General features: G+C 35.7%; 1 protein-coding gene across 5 annotated transcripts in view; it reads right to left on the minus strand.

Annotated features, from left to right (window-relative positions):
- The window catches only part of POT1 (protection of telomeres 1), an 81729-nt gene that overhangs the window by 37452 nt on the left and 18055 nt on the right, over positions 1-26222 (minus strand). For all 5 annotated transcript variants that reach the window (XM_050907120.1, XM_050907111.1, XM_050907091.1 and 2 more), the window contains exons 6-9: positions 22995-23105; positions 20419-20466; positions 19090-19204; positions 6181-6311 (exon numbers count right to left, since the gene is read on the minus strand). In XM_050907120.1, the coding sequence (XP_050763077.1) occupies positions 6181-6311; positions 19090-19204; positions 20419-20466; positions 22995-23105 (405 nt within the window). The remainder of the gene's footprint in view (positions 1-6180; positions 6312-19089; positions 19205-20418; positions 20467-22994; positions 23106-26222) is intronic.

Consider the following 26222-nt stretch of genomic DNA (forward strand, 5'->3'; position numbering starts at 1 on the left):
CTACAATCTGGAAACCTAGATTTTTAACACTAATCTGGAAACAGGAAATGCTTGCTTTCCATTCTGAGTGTCATGCAGTGCATGAGGGTGGGATGGGTTGGAAGGCTAAAAAAACCCATCACGAACACTGAAGACATACTTTCAAGCTAAAACAAAGTTGCAGATCAAGCATTTGAATGATATACACATCCCATAACAGAACATGCAAACAGACATTTTTTTTGGTTTTTTTAAACACTTTTTTAAAAAAAATTACCATGATTCATTAAAACTGTTACTAATTTAATAACTTATTGCTCAAAAATATGCTAGACAACTGAACCTGAGCCTTAACACTGTATCAGATCCAGAGATTAATTTCTTTGTAAAAGTCTGATGATTGTCACTGATGCTGTTTATACAAAAAAAGTTTCCTGTCAAAAAAACACCCAAATGCATTTGGTATATTTCCTTATATTTTGTAAATGTTTTCTCACATTAAGTAGAATAAATCACAGTCTAAACAAGTTTGGATAATATGGTATGCTGATTATATTTTCTTGTATTTTAATAATGTAATCCTAGTGTACGTGTATCTCCAGCTGTATGAATAGAGAGGTAATAATGAAATAGAGAAGCAATTTGAAGTAACTTAGTAAATAATCTCTGTCCTTATATAAATTAAACCATTTTGAACATGTTTAAATATAACAACAAGAAAACTGAACTACAAAAACTACCTGCAGGCACCTTCCAAAAGAAAGTTAACAAGGCTAGTCATATGGAAGTAAAATGAATTTTTATGAAGACATGAAAAATACACCTAGATATTAGGACCATAAATTATAGCTTTTCCTCCACTATTCCTCAGAATTGCTGTCTGCAAAATAAGATTATCAGAACGTCTGCAGCAATGGAAATACAAATTAAAGAAGAAAATGAACAAGACATTGTACATTTCATTTACCAGTTCACCCGAACATATAATAACTATTTTGTGGAAAAAAATTGTCTGCAAAAAGTATATACACTTAAACCAGCTGAAATCATTTCTGTTTTGATAATAATTTAAAAAAACCCAGCAGGCATTGTTATACTGCTTTAGAAATATTTCTCAGAGAAAGTGGCATAGTATATTTGAGAAAATTCTAGTAAAGTAAAAAATGACTATTTTGGAATATTTCCTACATATTTAAGACATGATCAGGTAGCTTGACCAAAAGTACTCAGATGAAAATTTCAGAAAACATATGTGCAAAATTCTAAGACTTCGAATTATGGAGAAACTCTATCACTGCCTACAGTCAATATTTCCTGACATTATTTACTGTAGGACAAATACTTGTTTTTAATTTAAATTCCATCAAAACTTCAAACTGACTTGCATGCCTTACATAATTTTTGAAGGGAAGTCAAAAGCAACAGTAATATTGATATTTCTGAGAAAAATGTTGGTTTCTCTGTGTTAAAAAGAATCTTGTAGTTGTTTGCTAAAAAAATTTTAATTGCTTCCACTCTTCAGAGCAAGAATTTGAAAACAGGGTTGCGGTGCCGCAGACAACATGTTCTTTGACATCCTTTTTAGCAAAAAGTCTCAAACCTAACTTTGGCCAAGTTTATATATTTGGACCACATTTACTCAGAGGACACTAGGAGTCTGGCAGCTAAATTCTGCCAAAGTTTAATGTTCACTCAGTATGTTCTATATCTAAGCTCCAGATTTTTCCCTCTCATCCTTATCAACCTGACAGCTATGGCCAGAGCTGCCTAGGAATAAGAAGTGAGCAGATACTTCTCCTGTGTCTCTCTCTCAGTGCTTTCCATATTGCATCAAGTAGAAAGAAAGAGAAGGAATCAACTTTCATGGGACAAATTGGATTAAACTAAAGGAGGGAATACACAGAGACAAGGAAAGTGCTAGCAAAGTGCAGAGTAAGACCGCTCCTAGAAATAATGGCAGACTGGTTTAAAGATCAGAGTAGGTAACCTAGTGGAACAAATGCTATGTTAGTATTACCAGGTTAAGGAGAGTGATGCACGAGAATAGAGACAGGGCAGAACTAGTAAGGATAACAAAAAAGGGAGTGTGATTGATCCTTCTATGTTTTTATGAAGCCACACTCCATATGCTTGATATTCAGATTCCCACTTCTCTGTGGACAGGCAAACAGCTTGGAAACTCACTAGCAAAACATACATCTTATACTTGTCAACTTACTGACCTACGGAGGGAATAACCATCTATATCATGGCTACAAAGTACTTTTGCTCAAAGCAGCAATGTGTTTATATTGTAAATCTAAAGAGTTTGAACCAGATGAATATGCAATTGACAGCATGCAAGGAATTTGTTTTTTCTTTGTTTTTCTCCATTTTGTTATTTTAAAGATCTAGGATGCCGCATTGAACCACAAAGCTAAAACACTAGGATTATAAACCATAATTATTCCAAAGTTAGTAGATGACACAGTTACTGTTGTCTGTGCAAACACAGTTCAGCTCATGGTGAATTTATCTTACGATACCCCATTCCATTACCCTATTTTTCTACAGGACATTTTCCTATGCAGTGCATGACTTGAGAAGTACAGTGGTGATGAATTAGTGCTGTGTAACAAAGAAGCTGTCATCTTTAAGGCTCCTGCTTCATTTGCCACAGCAACTGGAGCCTATGTATGGAAAAAGTTAAGGCACAAAAGTAAGAGACGAGAATAGTATCAAGACTACTATGACAAAAAGCTAGAGAATTAAGACTTCATAATTGCTACAGAGATTGCATTATGCTGAGGAAGTCATATAAGTAAAGTTTATAATGAGAGGTCACTCCTTTGGTCTTCATTCTCCAAGTGTTCCACATGAGTCACACAGCTCTATAATGCTGTGTATTCGGGAAAAAGACCCACCAGAACACATTCTAGACAGTGATTGTATCAGACAACTAGAGTATGCTGAACAAGATGAACACCTAAATAAGAATGTGCTTCACTTTTCTCCAATTCTCAAACATTAAAATGGAAATCAAATACCAATTCACTTCACTGGGAGTGAAGAAATAAATTCTTGTTTGTGAATCACTCAGAGGTAGTAAGGAATACTAGAGAAAAGCCAATGAGGAAATTAACAATTCTATCATTATGGCAGGGTTTGAGTAATACAAGAAAGGCAGAATACATGCCAAAATTCCCAAGTCAAGTGAGGATAAAATATTGCAGATTTAGTCAGTACCAGCAGGTTGCCTCTTCCCTCTCTTTAACAGCTTAAACTTTAGGCATTAAGTCTGAGATATTAAGAGCATCCACAGTGAACCATAAAAAAAAGTTCCAAGAAAACTCCACTTGAGGTAACTCCTTCTTTGCCATGAAGATAGAGGGAGGCTAGACAATTAGACCAAAGTCTAGCTTTTACATTGGGGGGTGGGAGGATCCCCCCTCCCCTGCCCATCTCTGCAGAGCAATGACTGTGGTCAAAGACCCAAATATAGTACTGCAAATCACTAAGTAATACAATTCATAAGAAATCTTCATAAGTCGTCATAAAAATGCACTTCAAGAAATATTAACAGAAATGTAATTAAAAGTGGATAATCTTTCAGTTCTGATACTAAGACACTTAAAATTTTCATTCTCTGCAACAAATACTGAACACATAAAATTATTCTCTACCCAAAGTAATCCCAACAGAATCCTCTCCATTAAGTTCTTATTAGCTCTGAACCATCAGACCTTGCCAACACCTGTGTTAGTATGAAGAGAAGTTATTCATCAGCAGCTGAGAGTGTAGCTGGGAGCAGTCATTTTAAAAATGTGTTTGCTATCAATGTCAACTTCTTGGAAGTCTCTCAAAAGCATATCTGGGACAGGGATATGTAAATACATGCTGTAAGGACTATGTATATCTGTCCTCATTGGCAAGCACAGCTCTGACAGACTATGGCCTCTGCCACCCTTGAATGCTTTCCATTCAGCAAGCTAAGAGAAGGTGATAAGGCCTGACGAGAAAACGAGAAGAGAGTGAAAGAGGAACTGCACACAGTGTAATTAGAACTCTAATTAGAGTTGATTTCTTTTTTTAATTGAAAACTGTGTTGCACAGCAATCACACATACTATGGTGGTTGTAGGTGAAAGAGAGGAAGAGGTCACCCCACTCCCAGTTCACTCCCAGCAGCTGGCACCAGGCTTCTATGTCAGATTTTTACCTGCTCAGATCAGATATGAAAACTTCCAAAGTAACTGTTTGTTAGCCTGGGGTAATCAAAACATTCCCATCCAGAAAAAGACAACTTAGTGACTCTAGATCATTCTGACTCAGAAAGTAATTAAACACGCTGTCAGCTTATGCATCTGAGGCAATATGGATTGTGAGCAGCTGGAGGTCAGTTAGGGCTGCAAAACCACTTAAAACAGCTCAGCTGTGATTAAAAAAAAAAGAAGTGTATGTGGCAAGGGAATTAACAGACCCTATCTTTAAATACTGAAACATCATCTTGGAGAATGATGAAGTACCAATCGACAAGGATTTTAGAATGATCTCAAAAATTTGATGCCAAATCAGGAGAATGGTGAGGTTCCTTACATGTGCTGTATCAACAGGTTTCCTTAATAAGTTTATATTAAACATAAATAGTGGAGCTGAGACACTATTATGTTTGCAAAAAAAAGGGTGCATACATAACTTTCCTGACAGTGGTCTTGTTTGTTTTTTTAACCTGTACTTCCCACATCTCAAAAAAATCCAATATTAACCTACCACAGACATGCAACTTTTCAATTCTTTTATTTTGATCAGGCTCCTTTCTACTTTCTCCTTTTTCACACATATATTATACAATACGTATTTTGATTTCAGAAGCAATAAACATGTTTCTGCCTCCACTGAATTTCAGAAATGAGTATATCTGCGTAACACTCACCCTGCTGGATTCAGAGAGAATTTAAAATTTAGCATAAGACTTCCCCATCTGAAGTCAAATCAATGAACTTCCAAGACTAACACCACATCTCAGGTACTGATTAGAAACACAAGCTTCAAAATCTAGTTTCATTCCACTCTAATTATACATAAAGATGACCTTAAGGAAGCTTTATACTAACCCAGAATAGGTTAGCTAATTTTTCTCTCAATTGTAAATATTTATAATATACATGAATAACTGAAGACTGTTTCTGAATCTTAACAAGCTCTTTCTTAATGATCTCAGTGGTACAAATCTCAATCACTGGATAAATCTTACCACTTCTTACATTTATTGTCATGGTTTTTTTTCTTTGTTCTCCTGCTACAGCATATCAAAACATACATGCTTAGTACTACTGATCTTTATCCCTTTCATCATCCTTTTGTACAATCCTAAATTTCCTAGATCTCTCAAGAGTGTTCAGATATGCAAATTGTTTTTTTAACTGGCCTCTTTCAGGACATTTACTCATTTCTGCTACAATTATTTCAAGCAAAAATAAAATATATAATTATGTATGGTTATCTTGCAAATTAATATGTAACAAGGTAAAATCGTGTCTTTGGTACTATTCTGCACCTCTTTAAGTATGGTCCAGCATTACAAGACTCCCATTCAGTCTCTGTAGCGTGGTTCCTCTTCCCTATACAGTTGCAGCAGGCATAGGAAAAACATCCAGCAGAAGCAGTACCAAAGCCATAAACACTGTTTCCTTCATGGCCTTTGATACATAGGGGGTAAGGCAGGAAAACATCAAAGAAGCAACTGGAGCATATTGCATGCTAAAAATCCCAGATAGATTACACTTACTTGAGTAACTCTCCAGCTGATCTAAACTGCTCCACAACAGAAGCTCTAAAGTAATCCCTCAATTCTATTAGTTTGAAGAGGAATAAATTGTGCACATTCATGTCAGTTAAATTCTGTTCATCTAGAAGTATTACCATGTGATTTTTGTCAACTAGTTTAACAAATATTAAAAAAGAAAATGCTGTTCTGGAGTTTTCATAACCACATCTAACACTTTTTTAAAGAGAAACATCAGCTTAGTGCCCTGTTGTTGTTTAAAAAATTTGATAGTTTATTTCCAGCTTTGGTCCCTACCATAACCATAGCTGTTTTATATATCAAGTGCTTTATCCAATGTCTCCACGTTAATTTCAGTACATGAAGAATTAAATTATTCCTATAGTCCTCTCACTGCAAAAAAGCAAGCACATAAACCACCTACATCCTAGTACATACCTTTATTCTATGAAATCGAACAATATCTCCAACTTTGTAAATTCTTGGTAGGGAATCTAGATTTCCATTAAAAAGAGTGCACGTTAACTTCACATTTGATGGGTCCACAAGTGTCACAACTGAGCAATAATCTGTAAAATACAAAAGTGTTTGAATGAATAATATGCATTATGGAGTTATTAATACACAGATATTAACCTTGGGATGAACAACCATATGGCCAATTTTTTTCTGCTATGATCTGTGTAATTCTTCCAAAGTCAATTTAGTTACAGTGGCATAACAACTGAAGTGTGGACCATCTTGCCAATAATTAGCCCAAATAACTGAAAATGAAAATGGGTGATTAAGCACAGGTCTGTGAGCCAGGAACACACAAAACTTTTTCTTTTGTCTGCAACAGGCATGCTATTTTTTCAGGTTTCATCTATAAAATGGGGAGTATACGTACAATCTTGTACAATCCTTTTCTAAGATTTATTTTTGCAGTGTCTTCTGAAGAGGTAATGAGTTCTACAAGTTCTAAAAGCAAATTAAAGCATAAATTACTTATCTTTCACTTTAACAAAATATGCAAGATATATACTGCAAGGATACAGTCACACAGCGGTAGTTAGAAAGTATACTAAGAATCTGAAATGTGCCCTTTTGAAGTTAAACTTCATTAACAGAATTTCACTTCTATTAATGACCTAAAAAGTAAACCCAAACCAAGATACAAATATGACAGAGCAAACCAGCCCAAATAGAGCAGTATTTGCAGATGACATAAATGAAACCTGTATTTTCCATTTCAGCTTACAGAAGTGTGTGTGCTCAGATACCTTACGAACGTAAAATGGAATGAGAGTACACTTGCTCTTTCACAGCATGGTAGCTGGTTAATCTGCCTGAGAACTTTTCAAGTACCCAATATCAACTTGGCTGTATGTTTAGAATCTCAAACATCTGCACATCTTGTCCTAGTTGCTTTTAATCAAGAAGACAGAGTGCTTTTGTTTTGGATACTTATTATGCTAGCATTTACTGAAACTTACAGTTCAGGGCTGAATTACAACTTTTTCAGCAGATCAGTAGAGCAATGACATCATAACCTATTATTTTTACCTTGATGACAACCTTGATACATTTACGTACACAAAATTTTGGCTTTTAGAAAGAGTTAGCAAGATCCTCAAGCAAAAAGCACAACTTTTTAGGCATTAAATTAACAGTACTCAATGATTTATAATTTAAAATTTCTAAAGTTTGAACTCTTGCAATGGTGAACTCTCTGTTGGTCTTCCATTTGAGCGTACCATTCTTAAATGTCAGAATGAGAAAGCACAAAACCAGTATTAGTAAGAGTGGCGAAAAATTTTAAATCGAATAATTTTGTGCTCTTCGACACTGGTATAACACTGATTTACTATTTCTCTTAGCATTCTTCTGTACTCTGAAAAGAGTGGATATATCTAAACTGTTCGCAGCATGCACAGTGCTTTCAGACTGGAATCATGAATTAAATGATTCTGCTATTATTCATTTTGACTAAAGAAGTATAAATCACTAGATCTGAATTACCCAAAACGCTTGGGCAACTCTCCAATTTTCTAATGCTATCTACTGTAACTCATATTTTTGCTTTCACAATCCTATTTTAAGAATGTAAGTTTTCACTGTAAAAGCTAGTTTATTCATACTGCTGACCTGCAGATAAAATGCAGACATACCGTCTAGAAGCAGGAACAGTTCCTCTATGTACAGAACCCATTTACTCCTGCTTACAATCTTACTATTGTGGACCCCCATTTAAACTAAAAGTTCTTTGCCAATTTTTATGTTGCTCTTCGGTAGCAGTCAACAACAGAATCTCAACACTGTAAAAAGAAAGTAGTTGTAACTCTTAAAAACAGACTTGCATGAAGACTTACATCCATTCTCTTGAGGGGCCAAGAATGGGAACGCTGTTCAAGATAGAAAACTCTCTAAACAAAGTAACACACAAAGACATGATCATAATTCAGCAGGCATCAAGTCAACAGTAAAGAAGCAAAATTAAAAAACAATGAAGAAACCTGTTTATGAATTCTATTGCTGATATTCGAACAAACTACAGAAACTGACCATATAAAACTGAAATTTGAAACAACTGATGAGAACTTTCTGGTTTGACAGTGTGAACTTTCTCAACTTCTATAACAGTGAAATTAAACACTGGAAGACTATAAATGAAGTTCAAGGTCGAAGCAACTGTGGCTTGTGGGTAAGTCCATGCCACAGCAGATACACCCACAAAAGGACTGAGGCCCATGGAGGAACCCACATTGGCGCAGAGGACACCACCAAGAAGGAAGGTACAGTGGGGAGAGAATTAAAAGAAAAAAAGAAAAGAGTAAGGAACAAGTAGCAGCAGAAAGAAATTGCTACGTACTAACCCCAGTCTCCTGCCACCCTTCTCCTCCCTAAGAGACACAGTGTAACCTGCAACAACAAGGGGAGTGGAGACTAGGAAGGGGGAAGGAGAAGTGTCTGGGGTGAAGCTGAGCATGGGAAAGGTGGAGGAAGGGTGTTTTCCCTAAGTAATTAAATGTTTCTCCTCTTTGTTTCTCAATACCCGAATCGGTTATTAAATGTTCATGTTAACTGGCAACGAATTAAATTTCCCAAGTCAAATCTGTTTTGCCTATGACAGACACCTTTTCAACTCTCAAAAATAAAACCCCAAACAAAAAATAAAAAAAAATCCAAACAAATAAAAAACCCCAACTTCCCTTAGCTATAATTCTACGAGCCAGTTAGTGATAATGACACTAAACCAGAGTTTACGTATCTGGGAACCGAACAAACGTGTCATAGCACTAAAACAAAGTCAATAAAATCTCCATCGTGCATTTTATAAAGATACAGACACGTACATTTTTGCTAGACAGCTTTGAAAGAGAATACCATCAGTCTACTCAAACTGACAGATTTGCTTCATATAAAAACTATAGGAAGGCAGTCAAAAGAAGATGATTGTCATATGTAAACTCTGTGAAGAGATTTCCCAAACATGAAGACAGATACATTAGACTGGATTAAAATACATGCTTGTATGTGCACTGCCTATGCCTTCAAAAGAAATATTCTGCCATTTCCAGCAAATACACCCTTAAATTTTACTATCATTTAAACTTAAAAGTTTAAATTTTTTAATTATTTGAGTGACTGAAGTGTTGAAAGAAGAAATCCAGAGAAGGCTTACCAAGAAAAATAAAGCTACTTTTCCTACAGATACAAAACCCTATAGTATTTCTACAAAACCACTACTCTTCTTCCTCCCCAAGATTTTTACACAGACTCAATAATGATAAATTCTCATCTATTGCACTCAGAAGTTGCTAAGCATCATTCTTTTGCACACTCCCACCAAAGGCACAAGGTCAAGTGTCATATAGCACCTATTCTGACATTCCATGCTAGGATAAGCAGATATGAATAAACTCTGGTCAGTGGCTGACAAAACTGCAAGTATTTACTACTGTAATCCAAAGACGGATTGTTGTATTTCTTTGGGTATGAATTCTAGAGGTTAACTTAACAGCTCAGCTGCAAAGTGATATAAGCAAAATGAGCAATTAAGAAGAAAAAACCATATGGTTCAGAGATTTACAGTCCTTTGAGGATACAGGATAACATGTTACACTGCACCGATATAATCCAACACAGGAATCAAGAGTGAAATAACAAAAACATCCCACATTAAAATTGTGGTTACTCTTTGATGCTGTGATTATATAACCTAGTCAGCTTCGTACATGTGCAGTTGCCTATTTAAGGGGGAAAAAGTTAACACACTCCCTCCATTTTCAGTGCAATTAGCATACTCAAAAGACTAATAATCATCCTACTCAAAGTAGTATAAAATATTATACTTGCTTTATATAGTCAGGGAACACCTTCTACATAGTATAGGTTCTCCATCTGTGATTTCAGACTTCCATTCTTAACTATCACCTCAAAACATCACTTCTATAATAAACCTAATTAAAATAGAGCTTTTCAAGAACAAAGCATAAAGACTGATTTTCTTTTAAATAAATCCTCATCCAGTAAGTCCTTTTTGAAGGTTAAAATTAAAAAGCCACCTGTCTTTCCTTCTCCAGCTGGAATGTGAAAATTGCTTTCTGCTTTCCATAGCAGCATTATAGTTCAGTGATTGAATTCACTTTTCTGCACAAACAATGAGTCAAACTCTAAACAGAACTGCTGAATTTAAATAATGTCCCAGTGTTATAGGAAATGATACAATAAATGTCATTGCTCAAACTTTTGATTTTTCACAACATACTTCCCAATGAAGCAAAACCCTTTAGCTGCCAAGCTAAAAAAAAATTAATGAAAGTTTACATATTGGAGTCAATTTTCCTTTACTAGATAAATTTACTCCACTGATTAACTTTTCTTAAATAAGGGAAATTTTACCACTGGTAATTTTTACTTGTAATAATCTGGCTTAAAAATATGACACAATGGATGCACAGTTCACCAAATATACTATAAAAGAAAGTTTTTACTTTCATACTAGATTGACTTAGTAAAAGCATTGGGTTTAGGCTGATACTACACAGAACTCCAAACTGCACCTACTTTTTTTTAATATACGTAATTATTATGAAGAGGTATTCCCACTCCAGCTTACTATCATGTGAGGGAACATCAGCAATGGACAGCTATCTGTAAGGATGCTTGTAACACCTCAGAATTGGTGTTTATGAAAACAACAAGATAGAAGTGATGTTTGGTTTAAATGGAAGTACAGAGTGATGCATCTGTCTTACATGCTTCTTATATCCTTTCAGACTAGTCCTTACTGCTCTTTAAAAATACAATTACTTTAACTTGTTACTTAGTTATTTCATCTCATAAAAAACCCACAACTATTTGGTGAAGCAGCTTTTTAGAAAATAAATTTATGTAACAAAAGGAGTTCATTATTATTGCAAGGACTACCTTAAAATCAATAAAATTCCAAGTCAAGATCAGTAGAAGGTTACATTAATTACATGGAGAACGCTGATCTCCAGGCTTCTAGGTCCTGACTTTAAATAGGTTGAAATATGAATGTTTTGTAGCCCTGTAACAGTCATTGAAAAGCTAAAGTTTCCTCCACTGTGATGACAGTTTAGGTTAATTCTTCAGGTTATTGCTTTCTTTTTATAAATGTCATAGAATTTCCACTCTTTTATGGACTGTTACATCAGTCAATAGCATGCTCAGAAAGTCAGCATCTCTCCACAGTGTACAGATACATAAAACCAACAAAAAACCCAAACCCCACAGCTTCACTTACAAATTCATTTTTCTGTCATCATAAGAAAACTAGAATTGCTACAAAAGCTTTCCAGATTAGTAGTTACTGATGTTGTAGGAAGGCATTTAGTACTTACTGATTAAACATTTATTTTACTTTTACTGAGGACTCCAGCAGTACCTAACAAATATGCTTGTAAAATCTTTAAGGTAGAAAGCTTTGATGTAATTACGAATCCCCTTTTGGGCAATCACGTATGTATTCCTGACTAACATTTAAGTGGAAAACCCACTATCCTGAAACAATAACTTCCCCCTGCAAAGAGATAAAAAGGTTTTTGGCAATGTTGTTGGTAATGAGGGACTCTAATTAGAGATTGCCTTCTGTTTCTTATATTTCAATGCACACACACAAAGAGAGAGAGATTTTTGTAGCAAATCATTCTCTCTTCAAAACTACACCAAACATTAATACTGTTTTCAAGAATTACTGAGGCCATTCAATACACAAGTGTCTTTGTACTAAAACCAAGCAGTTGAACCAGCTAACTTACGAAATACGTTCAACAAAACACAGGAAGAAAAATAATACGAATGTACACACACTCCTATGTGTGTGTATATATATGTACATACAAACACAGATATTGCAGAAGCCCAAAACAAAACCTCTGAAGAATCAAACTGAAGATGTTTTACTACAGCTTGTTATTTCTAACATGGCAATACACTTAAGAGATACAAACATTCAGTAACTACCAGAAGCATCTGGCTAAACAGATGCTTTAATGCCATCATTTGTAAATTGTAGATCAAAGTAACTGTCTTGAGATTTCTTTCTATTAACTATTTATACAACTGTTTAATTTTTCATTTCCTTTTTAAAATGTTTTTAACTTTTATTTATCTTCAATATTAGATGATAGGAAACAGCGATTATTTAACACAAACCACTGTGAACAGAAGGGAAAAGAACATCACTCTCATCTTTACGCTCCAGAAATGAAATCACTATCTTTCTTTACCTCTGCAACAGTTTTTATTCTGTTCTGCAAAATTTAAATACATGCTTAATATTTTAACTTGGAAAAAACAAAACAGAACACAATACTTTAAAGAACAAAACTACTGCAGATTTAACTCTGAGTCTGCTTCCTCACAAATAGACCATCAGATACCACAACAGTCTGTGATTGGTTTGTTTTGCACTCTAAAGTTGGTTTGCTATTACTTACTAAAAATTGACTATTTTAATTGAAGTTGCCAACATACTATAGTTTAAAGTAATGTTCTTTTTCAGCTACATAGTTTTAAACAAATTCTGGGCTAAGAATGTTGATGAACTTGGCTCAAGATCAAATAAAAATAAAACTTAGGGCTTCAAAATACCTTTAAGAATCTGTTGTATGGTTCTTAAGCTGTATTTTGGGCATGGACAACTGCTGACCTGGAACTGCTCAAGGTTTTTAGAATTGTACTTTCTGAAAATGCTACACTTCATTAATTTTGATTCTAAGAAATATTTTGTAAAAATAAAATAGTTACCATCCACATGCATGTCTAGGTAGGCTAAAATGAGATTTTAATTCAACATGTGACATATGAATATACTGCATATATCTAAGAGAACAAGCTAGGTGGAGGTTTCCCCAGGAAAACAGGACACTACTCTTATGACTTATTGTTAACCAGCAGTAAGGATTCTTCTTGCCATAATTCTTCCCTGCACTATGGAAAACACTGACTAATATCTGCAGGAAAAATGGAAAGAGTTGGGAAGCAGTAGCATTGCATTGTAATGTTGCAAAACTTTCATGGTCAAGCACATAATCTCTGTAATTGGACACTACAAAGACAGAGGCTCTTTTTCTTTTATATTTACTGTTTTTACTCAGGCTAAATACTTGAGATGTCCTTGGGCTTAAGGGAGGAGAAAGAGGAGAGAATCACCTTTGTGAAAAAAATTAAAATATCTAAGACTCTTAAAACTATTCGGGAAGGAAAGCTAGAATATAATTTTGAACACTTCCAACAGATCTTCCAGCAGACAGAAACCCATCTGCCTGTTGTACCAAGCAGGACCTGAAGTACTTCCTTGGACAGTTTTCAGAACACATAAAATTCTCATGTATAGACATCCCAAACTACATGCCCTGAGCTGAAGCATGCTCAGTTAAAACAACTTCCTCTGGAATAAATAATAATTTATGATCATACTGAAAACTCATTTCATTCATCAGTGTTTTAACATTCGTCTACTGCAATAATGGTAATTGAAATGATGAACATTTAATTATAGATTATATAAACTGACAAGGCTAAATTAGGTACCACTTGCTTTCAGTGGGAACACAGTGCAAAGCTTCAGCCTTAAGCTTTAATATATGTAAGAAGAAGCAATATCTCATATCTAGGGGCACATCCATATAGTGAATAAAAACCCATATGGATTAAGTACAGTGGCTCCACTGCCCATGCTTCCAGCAGGTACCAGCTTAAAGCTATATGATTCTATTAACACAGTGTCAGAAAGAGAATGTATTAGTGCAGGATTGTGCCAGATCTAATGCGATTACAGAATTTTCTGACAAGAGCCATTTCATGCCCTGGCAATTCAGAGCAATCATTGAGCATTTTACACCCTCTCAAGCAGACATAACTCTGGATTGTATAAAAAAAAAAAAACCCAAAACCCAACATTGAAATATTTAACTGAGTAGTGAATATTTTTATGCTAAAACTCAAATCCATTAAAACTGTTTTAGAGATTTGCATGATAAAGTAGCAAGTGAATCACAACTATCTTCATAAATAAGAAACTTTTCAAATTGTGCCCCTGATCTCCACTGATATTGTTGTGTTGCCTTTTTTTAATATTACTAACTGAAAATATACAGGGAATATATATTAGGAAGTTATTAATGACATCTAGGCAAGGACTAGTTGTTAAGTAAATCATCATTTTCGCTATTAAACTTCTACCGCTTATGAAACTGAAGTGATTAACTTGTCAAATAACTCAGTTGCAAAAATCTGTCCTACTTGTTTCAGAAACATACTACCTTGAAAGTCAGTGCATTTAAGTTTATTGTTTTTACATATCTGGAAAGAATGGCTATCTTAATAATTTCCAGCAATCAGTGCTTGTCTAAGTAAGATGTTCAAAGTCCAGAGGTCCCCAAAGTCTTGTTAAAGCAGCTGGACAAATGACAAATCTAGACCATGTGATCCTTCAAGAACTGCCCTTCCATGATTTACTCAAAAAGTAAAAGTAGAACTTTCTACATTTGATTTATTTCCTTCTCACCCTCTTTGTTGTCAGCAATGCGAACAAAGGAAACAAAACCTTTAAAAGATTTGTGGTGTTTGTTTTGTTTTTTTTCTTTCCTTTTAAGCCTGAGTTTTAAACCCACAATATTTTTTCAAGAGAAAAGTACCTTCATTCACCACTGGCAATATCCTGAATTATTACAGATAAAGCTAATGTTTTCAGTTCCTCATAAACACAGCTAAGAAATCTATTACAATTGCAGGCTGAGAATATCAGCGAAAGCCCAACTTTTCAAAACCATAGATATATATGTATTCTATATATCTATATATTACACAGATACTGTAAGACTGATAACATTTGAACAGGTCTAGCACAAGCAAGCAATCACCAGATATCACCACAAAATGAAGATTTTGAGAAGCTCACTACAGTGACAGACAGATTTTGTTCGGCAGCCTGTGCAGAAAAGACCAAATAGAGTAAATCAATATTGAAATAATTTATCAATCTTTTACATTAAAAACAAAATACTGTTCTGTGCTCTGTACAAGTCTAGATTATACTTGCACCTTTACAATGAAGTCTTTTACAGATTTTAGTGGCATGTCAAGCAGGAAAGAATATCAGTCATGAGATCTCCCACTCAAAGGAAGTGTTTTGTAAACTTTTTAATTTAGTCTTTCCATTTGAGAAAGCATAAAGACTATGTGTTATTATTGTTCTTGTTAACCTAAGAGATTTTTCATTCCCCTGAAATACTTATCTTCAAAGGAAACTTGTTTCTCAAGATCCCTTCTCCAGATTTATCCTCATTTTATTATAACCCAAGGAACAGGAAAGTCTGAAAAACCTGGAGAGTCCCAGCATGTGTGGCTGCCAGGCACCCACCCAGCTGCTCTCTCACTTCCCCTCCTGAACAGGACAGGGGAGAAAATAAAGTGGAAAAGCTCGTGGGCTGAAATAAAGACAGGGAGATCACTTACCAGTTACCATCACAGGCAAAACAGACTCGACTTAGGGAAGATTAATTTAATTTATTGCCAATAAAAATAGGGTAGGATGGTGAGAAACAAAGACTAAAACACCTTTCCCTCCCACTCCTTTTTACCAGGCTCAACTTCACTTCTTCATTCCCAACATCTCTACCTCCCCTTTTCTTCCCTCAAGTGGTGCAGGGGGGATGGGGAATGGAGAGTTGTGGTCAGTCCATAACACCTCCTCTTCTCTCCTGCTCCTTCCTTCTCACATTTTCTTCCTGCTCCAGTATAGGTCCTTCCATGGGCTGCAGTCCTTTGGGATAACCCTGCTCAAGTGTGAGTACTCCATGGGCTGCAGTGTAGATCAATCTGTTCATCCAAGATCTTTTCCCCAAGCTGCAGGGGAACCTCTGCTCCAGCACCTGCATCACCTCCTCCCCTCTGGCTTCTCTGACCTTGGTGTCTGCAGGGCTTTCTCACACTTTTTTTCCCTCACTCCTCACTGCCATGAAGCATTTTGCCCTTCCTTAAATCTGTTTTCCCAAAGAGGCCACCACCTTGGCCAAAGGGCTCAGCTGTGCCCTGTGGTGGGTCGGTTGGAGCCGGCTGGAACCAGCTGTGTCCAGCACAGGGCAGCCCCGGCCTCTCCTCGCAGAGGCTGCCACGCAGCCCCCTGTTACCAACACCCAGGCACCTGCACCCAGCACAGCTTGCTTACCCATTTTCAATCCTTTTTCATGCCTGGCAGCCCCAAATCCTTCTCCTTAAGCCCCCAGCCACCTAACACCACCCATTCACTACTATCTGGGAATCTATCTCCAACCTTTGAAGAGCTCCCTCTGGAGTCTTTCTTTGAATTAATACTTTTTAAATATTAAGTATTATTTAAGTATTAACTGTAGCTAAATCACATGACAGTTCCAGAAGTATTCAGCTCTAGGGGCAGAGTAATTTTTATTACTAATACTTCTAAGCTAGCAGTATAACTTGATTTGCTACATATGCAAACACACACACACACTTAATTTAGTATTTTTTGAATGTTTGCATTTCTAATTAGATGCCAGAACGCTTTTCTGTTTCCAGTCTAAATGCATTGAGTTCCTGCAGATACTTTCACTTACCATTATCCCTCATTTACATCTAGGAATATCTGTTGTGTTGTAAAATCCATAATGTAAAATAATTGGAATTTGCACTTCTCCACTTTTACTGGGCTTCAGTATTATCAAAACCCAATTGTTGTCTGAAAAAACAGGCGACATCCAGCTTTTCCACAGCTTTCTCTAACAACTACCATTTGCTTTTTCCTATATAAAACAATCAAAACTATTTCATCTTAAAGATTTGCAATTTGTTTAGCAAAATAACTTTAGTGTATCAATGACTATCTAGAATATGATAATATTAATTTTAATTTAGTCTCAAGAGGAAAAAAACCAAACACGCACTATATTTGGTATAAAAACAGATGGATCGTTACTGGCTCAGTTCCCAACTTAATGACTACATCTATTTTCAAATGTTAACGTTTAAATTAGATTATCCCATATTCTTCAGACTCATTTTTTGTTTATGTTTCAAGTTATTTTGGGGAACACTACTGCCTTCTCAGCATTGAGTAAGAATGTAGAATGGAAAGGTTTGCTAGGAGCAAGCCTTGCATCTGCTATAATAAACACCAATGGGAATACATTTCGACAACTAACTGTATGGGAAGCACAGAACTGCTCTCCTGCAGATGCCAGGGCACCAAGCCCGAGTGCTGTGGATACACTGCTTCTTCTGTTGACATGGTCAACAGTATGTAAAAATGCTGTTGAATTCCCAAAAGCTATTCATTAGCTTGTGGACTCAGTTAATCTAATATATTCTTGAAAAATCCTATGTTACTCTGCATAACTTAACTATGACTGCTGACTGGGCCAGTGGCTACCTTCAGTACAGCTGACACTTAGTGTACGACAGCCCAGAGAGCGGCACACACGTGTCTTGCCTTTTCTGTGGGCAAGCATTAGACCACACTTTAGCTACAAGTACAGTGAAGCCACACTTTAGCTGCAAGTGAGATCAAAAATTTCCTGTCAATAGGGTCTTTCATACCAGTGTATCTGTTTATCTAGAAGAATACCACATGCACCAAATGGAAGTAATTAAGCATGCCCACAATATAGATTATATCAGTATAGTTCAGTTGAACATACTGAAACTAGCATACACACATTTGCACAGACCTCCCAAACGTTTCTCCCACTCATATACTCTAAAGTGATTCAAACAAAGGCTGAAGATGGCTTGGTCTTCAAAAAGTGAAGCCATTAGTTGAACCTTAGTTGGACTTGGAACTTTTTTTGGGTATGCCACCATGTTTGCAGAGCTTTCAGCTATTTCACTTATCTTTCAAGCTACCTAACTGTAAGCAAACCTCATTCTGGAAGCCATGGTACTGCAGGTATAGCACTGTGCTCTCACAAAGGCATTTACTGCCTTATCTTGAGTGCATCACCTTCAGACTGCTGCTGGCAGTTTTTGAGCAAGTAAGATCACACAGATCTGTTCGCAAAAGGTTTTGCAGACAAGCCACTAACTCTTGGTTCTGATTTAATGCTCACTTCTTAAATTTCTGTATTTAGAAGCCAAATTCATGGCTATTGACATTACTCAAGAAACTTGCATGCATAATTAAGATCATAAAAATCAGCCGTCATCATCATAATCTATTCTTTTTTGTAGGGATTAGAAATACATTTAGAAGGGACCCCTCCCCAACTTTAAAATGCACAGTAGATTTATAATAAGCAGAAAACACTTTGATTAATTCTGAATCAAAGAAGACATTCTACTGCTTAATTGAATTCAGCAGGGGTATCACCTAGCTGTGTACTTACTGAGCACCTAGTGAAATGGTACAATCTCCTAGCAAAACTAGCACAATCAGTAAGTGTTCACCTCACAGAGAGAAAAAATGATTCAGTTGTTGCACAGCTTCTACAAGCAACAGATATGCTGGCACCACATTTATAGCATATCATAACACTTATTGTCAAATTCTCAAGGAAGAATTGCACATAGTTACACAACAATGCTTTCCCACGAGGACAGGTGCAGGGCTTTTTTTACTTTTTTTTGGTACAGGTCCTTTTCCCTGTTTTGTACTGATAGTATTAGCTTGATAAATACTTTCTTCATTTGCTATCTCCACCGGTCTGCCTAAACCGACTCTGATGTCCCTTACCTATTTGTTGTTGTGTTTCCTTGATGTTAGCTGAGAACCATGGTCAAAGGATCACCTAAATTTGTTGTTCTGGTTGACTTTTAACAAACGTAGTAAGAACAGTTCTGTTTGGAGGAGGAGATTTGAAATCTCTTGAATATAGTACATACCAGTTCCTTTGCTTACATATGGAGGCTTGAAGAATTTCACAACGCCATACAAATTCACTATAGTTCCATCTTTAAGATGATTCAGAGGAGTATACACATATTTTGGTGCAACAGACTGAAAAGGCATGATAAAATTAGGGAACAGAAGAAAAAATATTCAAACATTCACCCAAAATTTTGTCTTTTAACACCATCCACCCTCAGATACGTTTTATTTCATCTTAAAAAAAGTAAAGGTTATCTATTCCTTTCTATCTTTTTCACTTTAGACTCTCTAAAGATAAATATATATATCTACATTCACGGGTAATAAAGCACACAAGACCTATTTTCATTTCTTTTTGTGATTGCATCTTCCTTACAATAAACTAACCAGTCAGTTCAAGTTTCAATAGATGAAATAAGTGAATAAAAGTCTTTATTATAAAGAATGATGGAAAGTAATTTTTTACTGATTGATTTTAACATGTCCATCCAAAGGGCTTTTTAAAGCACATACGTAAATAAATTTGTAATTCTTATTGGCAGTGTCACTGCACAGAATCACTGTCTTTGCGGGGGGGGGGGGTTACCTCTCACAGCCATTGTGTAAGTCTTCCTATTAAAATAGCACACTTGTTGGAGGATTAGAGAAACTAAGGACTACCTTCTACTGTTTAAGAACTACTCTCCTTTCATCTTAAGGTTACGTTATATGCTGATTAGTCTCTTTTAAAGAATACAAGTTCTGCCAAACTGACTGAAAACTGTGTTTTTCAATTACTATATCGGGGGGAGAAAAATGAAACTTCACAAAATTAACACGAAGCCAAGCTGTATCATCTTCGGTACTAAATCTTTAACCTTACGATAAAGAACCATAAAATTTCATACACCAATTTCTATGCCTTTAAGGTACTATTTCCTGTAGAATTTTAATTTAGACACATAAAGGCTTGTTCCAAATGGTAATCAAAAGAAAAGTTAAGACCAGTACATGAGGTCTGATTTTAAATCAAAGGAAGATTCATATTTCCAATTTTTAAAGCACAAGCATACAATCTTCTTTAGAATGATAGTTACCTTCCTAGTTCATATTTCCTAAACCAACATACAGCCTATTTTGAGATCAAGATGGGAACTATTTGGCAAGTATAGAAAAAGTACTACTTTTTCATATTTTATTCTGTTTTCCTGGCATATTTATTTGCAAAATTAAAAGCTAAACAAATGACTGCTGGGATGAAAGTATGGAAGTAAAATAAACAGGAAAGAAAAAGAATTCCACACATTCTTATTTACATGCAGTTAGTCTCACGTAGTTTAAAAACATCCCAAATATAAACTCACCAAAGATGCAGTTTCTGAAGCAGCAGTTGTTCTTGGTTTAGTATAAATCTGAGGAGAAAAAAATAGCAAACTCTCTGATTACAAAATTGAAGGCATTGCAAATATAACAACATTTGATAACTCTAAAGCAAATGTAACGCTATAAGCAAATACAAAACAGCACTATAGGCACTTCTGCTATGTGAATCACCTCTGAAACTAGTAAAATTTTATCCTACAGAAAGAAAGAAAACATTTACTCCAATTACACTCAGACAAAAGCTACTTTAAATAACATACATTTTCTAAAGTAGAAATGCACTTAGTTGAACATAAGTCAGGTCACATTAGCAGAGTCAGCATTTGAAAGTTGGAGGCCACAAATTTAAAACTGTACTTGCTTAACAGAGAACTTAAATGGGTTTAGATTTTGTACATGTCAACGCTTAGAGCAGATCTACTTTCAGTGACTCGTTACTCTTCTTTGGGGAAAAAAAAGTTTAAAAAAAAAAAGGTCAAGGCAAATTCACCAGAATGGGATAAATTCTATTTAAAAGTAGTTCCTAAGCTTTTAGAGCCATACTTATAAGCCAGACTTATCTTCAGTGTAAGGTCTTCTAAAGAACTAATCGTGGTGATGTGACGTAACGCCAACACATACCCACCCTATAATGAGAAATGCAGGGCTCAGCTGCCATCCTGATGCACCACCACAGGCTGTCTGCCGGACACAGAGTCCCATGTCACAGCTGTGCATTGCCTCAGCAGCGCAGGCTCCTGCTAGGGATCTGGTTTTGCTTTCCACCCTCAACTGCATTCCTGAAGCTAGTTTTAATTCCATTTATTTATTTTAAATAGTCGAGTGAACAGTTATAATAGAGAAAGTGAAGCACACGAAAAATTCAGATCATTTGTATTAATTTGAAGCATTCAATGAGCGTGTCAGTAAATTAAGTGCCACAAGCTCCATTCTGTGGTCAATGATGAGAGAGACACCTCCTCAGCACAACCTAGATGTTCCGTGAGCTGCACATCTTCCTTGGGATTAGATTGTATGTCATGAGGTCCTGCCAATACTCAACTGCGTGCCTCATGTAGTGCCTAAAATTCAGGTACGTTTAGACACATTCGCTCAGACTCAGGGCACAGTTTTGCTATCTATTATCTTCAATGAAACATACTTTTTCTACCTATATATCATCATTATCAACAGATAATGTCATGAAACAGTCTGCACTATAATTTTAATTCATTTTGTTTCTCATTGAGCTGCATGCCAAACTTTAATTATCTATAGAGGTCAATTCTGGAAAAAAAAAAGCCTTTCTGAAATAAAAAAATATGTTTTCTTAAATTTAAAAGTATTGTCAGACAACAATTATACAGATGATAGTTCAAACCTTGACACTGGCACAGAATTTATTTTAGTAAGTCTCTTTTATATGTGATTTTGTGTTTACGTTTTCATAATTATTTCTCAGTTTGTTTCAAAATCTGACGGATAGGCTCAAAGGAATCACCGTATAGTATAATGCTATATTGTTCTCCAGTGAAGGTGCCTTTTCCTTTTCATTGACTACAGAATGGAGTTTGCAGCATTGTCACTGAGAGTTCAGTTCAATGCTATCATCCTTCTTTTTAACAGTAGCAGACAATTACAGTGATCAAAAATGTGCAACACTTTCTCACCAGATGCCCATGACTGTTGGGATAACCTTCATAAGAAATATTAGAAATATCCCACAAAAGTGTCCAACAAAGTTTTTGAAATCTTAATTTCATTCCACACCCAGCCCCTCTCCCCCTCCAACTACAGCTTTCCAAATGTAGAATAATATCCTAAATCCTTTGGTATTTAAACTTCTGTAATTTTTGTAAGTCCTATAACTCTTAGAATACTAATGCTTAGGCTTAAAAAGGGTAGCAAATGTTTCTTGAAGCAAAGACACAGTGGCCACAACAAACATGCACTGCTGATGTATTACCACAGACAAATAGAAGCAGCAGCAGAACAGGCTAGGTATCTCCACTCCCTTATCTCAACAGATGGAAGCATTTAAGATGAACAGTATTGATGTGAGAATAGTACAAAAGAACAAATATTTTCCTCAGAAAAAAGGAGTGTAATTCTCTTTTAAAAATCAAGAATCTAGGAATCCATGTATTTCAAAGGCAAAGTGTAATGATGTGAGTTAAAGCAGTACAACAGAGAAAACTAAAACTGACAGACCTGAGACCACTCTTGCACCCTCTACCTCATCTGCATTATTGCATTGTTATGCACAAGAATGGTTTAAACAGCTCTAGGGATCTATCTAAAGCCAACTAAGGTCAAATTTCTGCACTCAACAAGTAGAAATTTACCTGGGAGGCCTGAGATAATTTGGGTCTTGCATGGTTAGGGTTATTATAAAATTGTATGCACACACACACACACAAATGTGTCCTGATTGTTTCCTGATCAACATGCTAAAATAATCTGTAGCACTTCAGATTCTAATAGATTTTATTGTTTTTTCTACTGTAAAGCAAAATTTTAATGTTGGTATTTGGAGAAAAAAAAAAAAAAAGGTAAAAATAGTTGGGTACCCACGTACATAAATGGCTGATCCAGCTTCTTCAGACACCTCAAGGTGGCAACCGTGTCTACCATCCTCTCTTGCTGTAGGCGATTTTGCCAACTTAAATCCTGCAACTACGAAGGTGTCCTATGGGGACAGGGTGATAAACAGATGATTACATAGGCTGTATCACGTACTCTATTTTAAGAGTACATGATGTGAAATTTCACCCTAAAGTCTCAAGACATTCAAGAAACAAAAATCCTGGACAAATTCTAAACCCTGCCTTTAAGTTTCTCTATTTAGTTCTTCTATCCACGGAATTCATATTTCCAACCAATGCCAGCAAGCTTTTTTTTTTTTTTTTTCAAATTCCACTAAAATTGTCACACTTTTGACGTTACTGTGACTGAGTGCTAATTTTGACAAGGGCTAGAGGGGAAGAGTCACATGAATAAAGCAAAAGAGTCATTCCCCTTCAAATATAGTGAAGACTGACTCCTTTCTGGGTAAGCTTAACTAAGCTAGAAAAGGAATCACACTTTGGATCAGCAGTGACAAAACAGTCTTTTCTCAGAGCTTATTTCTTATTGAGTTACAGTTGCACTTTGAGGAGACTCTCCTTTTTTAGGAGATAGATATTTTCTTTCTCCTATTATCCTATCTATCTATTAGATATCTCTATCTATCTATTAGATATTTTCTGTCTCCTGTCTATCTATTAGATATTTCTATCTCCTTTAGATATTTTCTGTTTTGGTTGGATTGACATCTTCCAGTTTCTTCCTTAAGGGTCAAATAGGTAGGTCAACCAATAGGTAGGTTTCTGGTAGCAAAAGAGACATTACAAACTTCTCTGGCATCACTCCTGAGATTCTAGCACAGCAAGCAATTGCATTTGCAACCACACTTTCACTTTGGTATAAAGTTCCTCAGACACCACAAAGTGAACAAGAAAAGGATGATTTAAGGGGTAAATGATTTAAGTTCCTGCAGCAGTTCACCTTTTTAGTAGCAACCTTATAAAGAAAAAAAAAAGGAGAAGATAGAAAATACATTTCGGAGATAGACATGATAAGAAAGGTATCTGACCAAACAAAGGTAATGCTGGGAACTCTGATACAATGTAAAGCTCCTTTATAGTCAGCTCCTTTGGTACCAGAACTGTAGAGCAGGGCTGTACCAGTATGATCCATTCCAATAAACATATTAGACTCTGAACCCTATTTCTATTCGACCTTCTACCAAAAGCACTTCCATAAGCTTTTACTGAATGACTTTTGTTCATGTGTTTATTTGATTACAACAAATAAAAGAGTTTTCTGATTGAAGTTGACAGTTTTAGCCAAATATTGCACTATGATGGCTCTTTTTTGCTATTTCAGTAATCTGACAATGCTACCCTAAATGATTTAAGATCCAAAACCTCAATGTTTTGTGCACGAAAAAGGCAGGCTGCTAGCTTAAGTGACAGTGATCTATTTAGTTATTACAGGATTTGCCAAAAAAAAAAAATACTGCAGAAAACAGAAGTTTGATCAGACAGCTTAATACACAATGAAACTATTCAGGGCATGGTGATTTTCAGGTAGTGTCATAAATGGGAATACAATATATATTTTGACTAAAAGATTATATGTAAGTCACCTAAGTGTAAGCCATACTCAGAGCTAAGTAAGTTAAAATGGGTCAAAACAATTAGACAACTCAATATGCCTTGCACATGGAACAGACTGCCCTGCTAACATACATTAAAGTTGTTTCACTCTTTCCAGATACAAAAACACACACAAACAAAAGCTTCAGGAAACTCAGCTATTTTGCAGAAACAGGATGTTAGCATGTGTCTTTCCTTTCACTGTTGCTGATGCTACTCATGGTGTTCCTTCAACAGTGGAATCAACCTTCAGCTAAAAATCTATGCCCTGCTATACATTATTCCCTTTTCAGCATTTTATTAGATTGCAGGCTGCACAAGATTCTGGGACTTGGTTGCTGAGTCAGGATTGGAGCTCTGTACAGCTGACTTGTCTTGTTCTCCTGTGTCAGAAGGAACTTTAGAATTACACAGACTCAAGGCTTTACACAGGTTGATAATAAATGGAAACTTTTTTTGTGAATAATATTAAGTCCCTGGTGATTACTCTCATGTAATATGCAATGCGTAACATGACATTCAAAAAACACCTGTGAAAGGACTGTGCAATTTCAATGAGGAAAAAAGACAGCCCTAACCTCAAAATCTAGTTTTACAGGTAGAAAGAACAGGTATATTCTCAGATTTGTTACAAATTCACGGTCAACTTCGACAGGTTGTGACTTGCGGTTTCTAAACACGCAAAAAATTTACATAAGGTTTGCACACTGCTTTGAAATTTAATGCTATATTAGTTTTCAAAATAGATTAGTTTCCATTTCACCTTTAGCTAAGTAAGTTCTCTTATAATTGGCTTGGGAATCAAAGCCATTTACATAAATTGGTGGATTTTCATGTCAACAGAAGAGTATTATATTACATATATATAGAAACTATAAGAATCGACGTACATTTTCAAACAGCAAAAAGAAATCCTACTCCTCTCATTCAAAAGAAGTGAAAAATAAAGGAAAGACAATATTTTCCCTGATGGTTATTCTGTTATAGAACCAGAAGACTCTCAGGAGACAAGAACGCCACAGTTATTCATGTTTTTGGGAACAGCCTGCTCCTCCCCCCAGGTTTATTACCTAAAGCTGTTACAGTATGATATGGTAATCTACAAAACTGTGAAGTTTGAAATTGTAAGCAGGAAACAAAAAGTACTGGACCTTACTGAAGTAATTCTTTAATGGCTAAAACTTGGGTTTTTAAAAATTCAATCTATTTCGTAACTGCCAAATTGCAATTCTGCTAGTTTCAGAAATCATTCTGTTCCCTCAGATTCACGTCTCAAATGAGATTCTAATTTTGGAAGAATCTGAAAGTACCATGAAGGTTCAGTTCACTGGCGAAGACTGAACCCTGATTTTAGTGCACTCTGGCTGTCTAAGGGTCGTTGCCTGTGGGTTGTGGTTTCCTACTCAGCTCTTTAGTACTGATCTTTCTATCTTCTAACTCCTGCTCAGGGCCTCGTTCAAGATTTATATTTTTATTGGGACAATAAAACAGATTTGCTCTTTAAATTTAAAATGATTCTGCAGCTTGTATATTTAGCAAATTAGTTCAGGAACTTCCCATCCTGGACTCACTGTCAAAATTCTGTGGAATCGAGAAATTTGTATAAA

This window comes from Gymnogyps californianus, chromosome 1 (assembly GCF_018139145.2).
Source record: "Gymnogyps californianus isolate 813 chromosome 1, ASM1813914v2, whole genome shotgun sequence".
NCBI classification, from domain to species: domain Eukaryota; kingdom Metazoa; phylum Chordata; class Aves; order Accipitriformes; family Cathartidae; genus Gymnogyps; species Gymnogyps californianus.